The 8,352-nt window shown below is 52.5% G+C and overlaps 1 protein-coding gene across 7 annotated transcripts in view; it reads right to left on the bottom strand.

The window, feature by feature from the left end:
- Nucleotides 1-881: 881 nt before the first annotated feature.
- The window catches only part of Rph3al (rabphilin 3A like (without C2 domains)), a 140,192-nt gene continuing 132,721 nt past the window's right edge, over nt 882-8,352 (bottom strand). For 5 of the 7 annotated variants that reach the window (XM_050128853.1, XM_050128858.1, XM_050128854.1 and 2 more), the window contains 3 exons: nt 4,427-4,534; nt 2,411-2,557; nt 882-1,507 (listed from right to left, as the gene is read on the bottom strand). In XM_050128853.1, the coding sequence (XP_049984810.1) occupies nt 1,473-1,507; nt 2,411-2,557; nt 4,427-4,534 (290 nt within the window). In that variant the 3' untranslated portion in view covers nt 882-1,472. The remainder of the gene's footprint in view (nt 1,508-2,410; nt 2,558-4,426; nt 4,535-8,352) is intronic. The other 2 variants (XM_050128857.1, XM_050128859.1) reach the window with 2 other exon arrangements.

Genomic DNA, 8,352 nt, shown 5'->3' with positions numbered 1-8,352 from the left:
ATTGAGTGCAAGGGTTCCTACATGCTAGGTAAGCTCTCTACCACTGAAACACAACCCCGATCATTTAAAAATCCAGTGCTTTTGAGACCCTTGCTGAACTTCCTGGTCTCTCCAAGTCTGAGTTTCTAGGGAAGATGCAGAGCAAGTGGGCTGGCTTGTGATTGGCTCCTCCTACCAGAGTCTTGGGTGTTAGGGAGGCTGACAATGAATGCAAATTCCCTCCCATGGTTTTAGTTTTCCAAATAGCTCTCATCCCCCTCCCATCCTTTTGTCTTTGCAGTTTAATCCGTTTTCCCTCCCTTAGTGTTGAGTGGCACAGAAGAAACGGTGCACGTGCCCAGTCTATCACAGATACCCAGAAGTCAGTCTCTGGTTAGAAAACATTTTTGTACAGGTCTGTTGAGCCCATTTTAACTAGTTTTTATATAGATGGGCTTGCTTTAAGGAGTTGCATTGTGAGACCTGATCTAGCTGTTTTCTCTACCCCAGGCTTTAGCAAGGGTTTCAGTGAATCAGCAGTACATTTAAAATTTTTAATCCATCCACTGCCATCTCAATATAGGTTGGGATGCAGCGATTGTGGTCTTTAATGCTGAAGTAGTACACGTCACAGGGAAACCGTGAGTTTTTATCTTCTGCCATCAGCAAAGACAAAAGGCTAATGGTGGTGGCCATGGAGAGAAAACACTCCAAAGAGGAAGGGATGGTGGTGGGGAAGGATGGACCTGGACTAGGAGGGAAGGAAGGACATAGACACCCCCCCCAACACTCCAGGGGAGGGTTTTCTAGAAGCATTTATATTTTGAGTATTTTTCTGCCTTCTTTGGGTTGAGAATGTGAAACTCCCAGGCTGGGTCAGTGAGCACGAGACAGGGTGGGAGTCTTGTTTTCCATTGAAGAGCAAAACGTTTTAATATAGGGGATCTGTGTGCCCGTGCTGAGAAAGAACCTGGGGGCCAATAGGGGCTTCAAGGAAACCTCAAAGCTGGGTGAAGCCCAGCTCCTGGGCTAGCCTAGGGCAAACAGGACACTGCTCCACACTGAGGGGTCGCTCAGCTCTGCAGGGTTACACACGGGGTTCGATTTCTTGTCACCATTAGTACAAAGAATGTCCTTTGTTGCCCCACTGAAATTTCAGTGCACATAGGAAGGTCCTTCCAGCCCAATCCAAGACCCAAGCAAAACAAAACATGGGGATAACCAGGGTGGTGGGTAGGGCAATAAATAAAGGTGGGGGTGCTGAGTGAGGTGGTAGATAAGGGGGCTTTCTGCCCAAGAGGGTGCAGTAAGGCACTGGATGGGGGCAAAGCACACGCAGTCCCCAAACACTGGTTTGTTGAGTTGGTCACGGCCATCAGGGTGCTTGTGTGGCCTCAAGGACTCTCAGAAAGGAGCCAGGGAGCCTGGCCCTGTCTTCTCTCCGAATCTTCCTCCGGAGGTCTGCCTCAGCCTAGGGAAGCCAGGTGACCGCATCAGCACCGGGAAGTTGTCCATGTATGTCTTTTACCTTTGGCAGAGAGAGAAAAAGATCACTGAACAGTGAATGGGGTGGCTTCCTCCCCAGTGACCACCCAAACAAAGCAGATGTGAGGGCAGGCCCTCCAGGGCCCAGGGGAGCCTGCATATGAACCTTCTCTGCCCTCCAAGCTGTGTACGCGCAGGCTTGTTATCTGCACACCCATGCTTCAGTTTCTCCAAACCTAGGTCGTCTCTAAGGCAGTGCCCCCTGTAGGGTCACTGCTGCTATGCCCAGACTCACAGTGTTGGGGCCGGAACTAATGTATCCTATAGAGGACTGCAGGAGGCTAAAGAGAGGGGACAGGATCCACTCCCCAGATTTGCCTACTCTTGTCTCTCTCTCAGCGCCCTGTGGTTTGGGGGGAACCATGGAACAGCGAATGGGATGGTTAGTGGGGTGAACACAGGCTATTTGAAGGAGGCCCTAAGGAGCTCATCAGATGCTGTTGCATGTGTGTGCCTGTGGGCCAGGGTTGCCCAGCCTAGCTGCGGCTGGTATTTAAAGGAGTTGGTGCCTCCTCTGGTTTGAGAATAAGAGGCACCTCGTCGTGATGCTCCCGTGCTGGACCAATGAATACAAGGCAAGGTGAGAGCATTGTTTTCTCCACCTACCACAGGTGTGCATCAAGGCACCCAGAAAGCCAGCCTTGGAGGTGGTAGGCTCCTTATCTGGAGGATAAGGACAGACCCCACTCCCCTGTTCCCAGGCCAGGAACAGAAGACGGTGGCACCATTCTGAGTCCCTTGGGTTAGGGCTGGGTCTGGCTGGCATTTGTTCCCCACCGCCTGGCATAGAGCTCACCAAACATGAACTGAAAATGCCATCGGTCACTCAGGGAGGGAGGAGGGGATAAAGATGCTGCCGGACAAGCAGAGCCAAGGCAGGACTCACCGGGCACCCTAGGCTCAGGCCGGGGTGGGGTGCCTCCCTGTGGGTCTGGGGCACTTGTCCCAGCCTCACTGGCCAGGCTGCTCTGGCTGCCTGAGAGACGGCTGGGTGGGCAGGCAGGCCCAATCCTGGGTGACTCCATGACGCCACCTGCAAGAGACGTGTGTGGATGGGAATGGAGATGTAACTGAGCTGGCTAGCAAACAGCCAGCTAGATTTTATCTGGAGTTGTGGGTGGTAACTATGGACCGTCTGCCCAGCAGTCCCCACCCACATGCCCGCCCTTTCCAGTGAGTCCTCTACCCTCTGCTGATTGACCAGACACACTAGAGCAATAGAATGGGCTCTTTCCCTAAGTAATGGATTACTGATATGAAAATTGGCAATTGATATTGGCAATTGATAGCTTTTCCCCCTTCGCAGTGAGGGGAGGGGACTGTGTGTGTCTGGTAACTCAGTGAGGGGAGGGGACTGTGTGTGTCTGGTAACTCAGTGAGGGGGAGGATGCACCAAGGTAACATTCACTACCTTTACTACTAAGACCCTGGAGCCATCTATGTGTACATTTGTGGTTTTGTGCGCGAGTGTTGAAACTGGAGTGGGGAGGGAGAGACCTTGAGGGAGATGGGAACTAGGCAACGCACTGCAGCTTCTAGAAAAGCACAATGGGGCTGGAGAATGGAAAGGTGTTTGGCATTCTGGGTTTGATCTCCAGACCCACTTGGCAGAAGGAGAAAACTGACTCCCATAGTTGTCCTAGGGCCTTCACACATGCGCTGTGGCCTCCAAGCCAATAAATAAAAACAATAAAACACGGAGGAGGAGGAGGGTAGTGGGGGAGGAGAGCAGATGATGTGGTTCTTCAAGATGGTCCTACTCAGCCGTTACGGAGGGAGGAGACGGGCCACTATGTAGAAGGAGGGAGAAGCCCGTTGGCAGGGTTGGCAGGCAATTTGTACAACATTCTCCAGGTGGAGCCTTGGGGTACCTGGTGCTAAGTCCAAGACTAGTTCTCACCTCTTGCCCCATTTCTCCATACTGACCACTTGGGAAACTGCTAAGGAGGATTCCGAAGGCACATTAGGGCTCGGTGAGAAAGAGCATCATAGTCCACTAGTAATGTCTGCCGTGGCACTGGACAGAGAGGTGGTAGTATGTGTGCCAGACAGTTGCTACTCTGACTAAGCCCAAATCTTTGTTCCCAACAAGGATTCCTGCCACGTCCTCTTTGGATGCTACAGGACAGCACCTCGAGGCATTTTATTCCAGTTCGGGGCAGATATTGTTGGTTTTGTCTTGTTGAGACAGGGTTTCTCTGTGTAGCCTTGGCTGTCCTAATGACCTGCCTGCCTCTGCCTTCCAAGTGCTGGGACTAACAGCGTGCACCACCACCGTCCAGCTTGGGAAAGATATTATAAAGCTTCCTCTTTCCACACCAAAATCATCCTCCCTGGAACTTCCTTTGAAGGTCCTAGTTCTGACCCAAAGGGACACAGACACCCTTCCTGTGTTCAAAGAGAGGAAAGTCTTCCATCTTCCTTTCCCTCTCTGTTCCTGCCTCGTTTCCCAGGTTAATCCATGTCAGGAGTCACAAAGTGGGCTCAGAGTGAGAAGGGACTCTGGAGAAGGCCTGCTCTACCTCATCTGTGTTGAGGAGAAGGCAGGAGGTGACGGCACATGCTGGGGAGGCCACTGCAGTTGTACGGCACAAGGATGGCGGCTCAGGGAACTGTACCTGACTTCCTAATCCCTTTGCTGTTCACAAGGTAAATGAACAGTGTTGACCAGGGTGTTCCCTAGGAAGAGTGTGCAGAGGGAGAGACCTGTGTCTTGTCCTGCCCTTCTTCCTTATCCCTCACATAGAGACAAGCCTGGCCTCCCCAGTTCTGCCGAGCCTCTACGCTCATTCCTTCCTATAGACCTAGGGGCACTTTGCAGACACCAATGGAGAAGCTGCCACCAAAGAAACCAAAAAGCCACTCAGCATCTCTGGCAGCAAACAGCTGACTTCCCACTCACCTGAGTCCCCTCTAGGATTGTCACCTTTTGTACCCTTGACCGCCGTGGGCATGGCACTGTCCTCCAGGCTAGAGGAGCTGAGATCCGAGTCACTGTCGCTGGAGACCACTGGAACAGACAAGAGCAGGGAGGAGGGCATGGTTATTTTCTGCCTTTGGACAGAGTGGGCCAGGGTAGGCCTCCTCTGGCCACCTGCCACCACCAAGTGGCCAGGAATTTCAGTTAGCTCTTTTGTTTGGGGCATGAGAAACAAGAGATGGGGACCAGGACCTCCTCCCACCAGCTAAGGAGGTGAGACCTGTAGTGAGGACATGGACCCTGCATGCCTGACACCATTAGGGAAGGTCGTTTTCCTTGGTAGGAGTGGATGGCCACTTTTGAGATAGGCACAGGGCCTCTGAGGCCTCTGCCTGGCCACACTAAAACACCAAGGCCATGGCTTCATGGACAGGAAACCCACCAGAGCTGACCCTCAGGTAGCAATCACCATGCTTTTCCAGACTGCACTGATAAAAGCATCAGACAGAGCGGCAGGGAGTAGCCCTTCCCCACTGCACAGGCAGGGGCATCTGCCCCTGGCAGTCAGAAGGTGGACTCCTAACCCTGGAAGGCTGGCTGTGGTTCCTGACCACTTAACAGTCATCAGCAACCCAGCAGGAGCTGGACACACAGTGGGGTGTCATGAAACACAAAGAGCAAGGAGGGCTCCTAGTGAACACCCTCTTTTCTGCACTCGACTCCGTAGTTGCTGGTTCATCGACCGTGGGCGTTGTAATACAGGATATATTCATCCTTCAGTCTATTTTAATTTGAAGCAGGGATGTACATCTGGGTGCCAGCCTTCTGAGCCTGGGGGCTTCTCTGAGGACTGGCCCGGGGGGCCCAACCTGTACCATGGCCCATGACTCTGGCTCTTGTTCTCGTCACTGGAGCTTAACGACCATGGCAAATAAGACCTGACAGCAGGATCTTCCTAGATTTTTCCATATCTTCCTTCTGCTTTTCACAGTTGTCCTGCCCACGCCTAATTCAATAGATTTAAAAAAAAAAAAAAAAAAAGGAAAATTGCTTCTTCAAGTTTTACAAAGTCTTGGTGTTGACGAAACAGCCCTGGCCTCTTTTCTGACTCTCTTGTTAATTTACATAGCACTTAACTAAGTGATAATGAAGATTATAAGTAGGTGTGGGATCAAAGGTAAACAGCACTCTCTCACAGGTGGGTCACCGGCAGGAGGGGCAGAGCCGTGGCTTTCCTTTGGAATGCCTAGCGCTGGTGTGGGTGGGAGGAGGGTGGATTGAGGTCTTCACTAGGCAAGTGAGGCTTCTTCCTCCCGACTCAGGAGCCAGTGATTCCCTCTGGGAAGAGGAACACAATGGCTCCCTGTCAAGGCCGGCTACCAGGCTACAGCTAACGCTGCTGCCGAGCTCTTTCTGGGGCTGTGCTGTCTCCTGAGAGGGCACTGAGGCACCATCGGAGAAGTGCTGGGCAATGAGGGGAATTCTTGTGGGAACAAGGGGAGGAAATGGACCCTTCTGCCTGGATCCAGGGCCTTTGTGTCTTAGCGTTATGTTACCTTCTGGCTGAGGGACTCGGGTTACAAGAAACAAGTAGCCAAAGCTGGAGCTGGCTAACCGTTTTAGGTTAGCCATTTAGGTTAACCGTTTAGGCAGCACATAGTAGGTAAGGTCTGATAGCGACAGTGTTCGTCTTGCTTTGCCGCCGTCAGTGCTGCCACCGAAATGGGACAGGATGGCCTTGGATTGCTTTGTAGGCAAGGATGACTTTGAATTATGGACTTGCTTTCCTCTACCACTTACATGCTCGGTATTTGGGTATGTGCCATCATGCCTAAGTTTCTGTTTGCTTAAATGGTGTGTGTGTGCACAAGTGTGTGCATGCGTGCGCATGAGTGCAGGTACCCATGAAAGCCAGAGGCACTGGCTCCTCCTGAAGTTGGAGTTCTAGCCATCTGACATGGGTGTAGAACTGCACTTGTGCCCTCTACAAGAGCAGTACCAGGCTTGATACAGCCATCTTTCCAGCCCTCGCCAGGCCCAGTTTTATGATGCTGGGCCCATACCCAGGTCTTTGTGTGTGCCAGGCAGGCACTCACCAGCCCCCTTCAGCAGAAGTTGAATCTGTTCCATTCTCACCATGGTCACTGACTTCCTTCCTCCGCCTGAGACCTCTCCTCATCCCGCCAGGATGACTGTCCCAGTGTCAGTTCTCCCTCTGCACCGTCAGGGTGTGCCAGCCAACACCCCTGCTCACCAAGAGGCTCCTGTGCATTGCTGAGTGTGACTGTCGCTGGCCTTGCTTCCTCTGCCCCAGCCTCTTCCCCTTTGCTGCTTCTCTCTCTCTCTCTCTCTCTCTCTCTCTCATGCCACTGGCAAGACTTCTGATTTAGCCTTTGCTGGCAGAACCAAGAGGAAGTGGGGGTGAAGAGAGATGGGGGTGGGTTCACGTGCCCCTTCATGGCTCATGAGAGTCGTAGGTAAGAACCTGACTTACGTTGTAGTTCCTTTTCAGGTCTGAACGGAACATGAATCCACAGAGACCAGATCCCAAAGGCACCACGCCGCAAACACGCTGTTTTGACTCATTGCTGGGCTGACTAAACACTAACCCACAGGGCCCCAGTCACAGGAGGTGGGAGGCCGGCAGGAAGTGGGCTGCTGTTAAAACACCTGGAGCAAGTAGCTCCCTGTGCTCCCCTTTGGGGCAGTAAAGGAACACAGGATGGGAGCTTGCTAATGGGGGTAGGACAGTACCTAGGAGGAGCTGGTGACTAATACCCACACTGGTCTCTCCGGCAGAGTCATTTATGCGTGATCTATCAATGCTTCCTTACCTGGAATATTCCATCTTCCTTGTGACTGATCTGGGGACTTCATAGTTAGGAGCTGGGCTGGGCACAGGACTGAGATGCAGTGTGACAGAGGCCAAGGGGCTCAGCAGGGACGGTGGGATTGGACGTCCCAGGAGCTGGCTATGGCTTCATCCCGTGTGTTCTGTCATCTATGGTACATGTTCCCAGAGTGGGCTTGGGAGCAGGCTCAAGGTGCCAGATAGGATTTATGAAGAGTTGTATGTCTTGACCAAACCAGCACAGCCCTGGAGGTGGGGGAGGGTGCCTATCACCTGTGCTGTACGAGGGTTAAAAGAAATCACAGAAACAAAACAGATCCCGGAAAGCTTCCCCCAGTTACTCTCATCTGACTCGTTCTTTGTCTCCTGTGAACCCCAAAGGGATCACAGAGCAGGGACCATCTTATGAGTGTCTTTCAGGCATACCGTCCCCTTGCACGGCCTCTTTGCTCCTTCTACCCAGGGTATCAAGTGTGTGCGTGCATACACAGAAGCCCGGGGTTGGCACTGGATGTCCTCCTCTGTCACCCTCTACTTCTAAGACTCAGTGGCCAGGCCCTGCCCATCGCCGCCTTCCCAGTGCTGGGTTTACAGGTGTGTGCCACTGCGCCAGCTTTTCATGTGGGTGCCAGGCAGCAGACCTCTGGGTCCCCGGGCTTGTGCAGTAAACGCTTTGCTGACCATGTGCCCAGCACTGTGCCTGGTGGTTTTAAGCTGGGGCTAGGCTATTGTACTAAAGACTCCAATCCCACCTCCAATCTGCTCTCAGGAAGCTAAAGGAGGCAGTGTTGGCCAGTGGCTGGTCACTTACAGTCCCTGGGGAAAGAGACCCCGAAGAGGCTGAGTACACGCAGATCTCACAGATATGTTACCCAAGTAGCCATGGCTTCTTCCTGAGGTTAAGAAAGCAGCCTTTTCTTTCTCCTGCTCCCATAAAACCCAAATCTCGGTTAATTTGCCACCAGGAACCAATGCTGCCTTCCCTCTGAACTGCCTGGAACTGCAAACCTTCCGGAATCTAAATGAAGTTTTCGGGCTCATAAATCTTTGGCTTCTG

Source organism: Alexandromys fortis, unplaced genomic scaffold (assembly GCF_014885135.2).
Source record: "Alexandromys fortis isolate MF-2015 unplaced genomic scaffold, M_Fortis_MF-2015_v1.1 scaffold_80, whole genome shotgun sequence".
Taxonomy (NCBI): Eukaryota; Metazoa; Chordata; class Mammalia; order Rodentia; family Cricetidae; genus Alexandromys; species Alexandromys fortis.
Note: the sequence above shows the minus strand (reverse complement) of the source record. Positions and strands in the feature narration are given on the sequence as shown.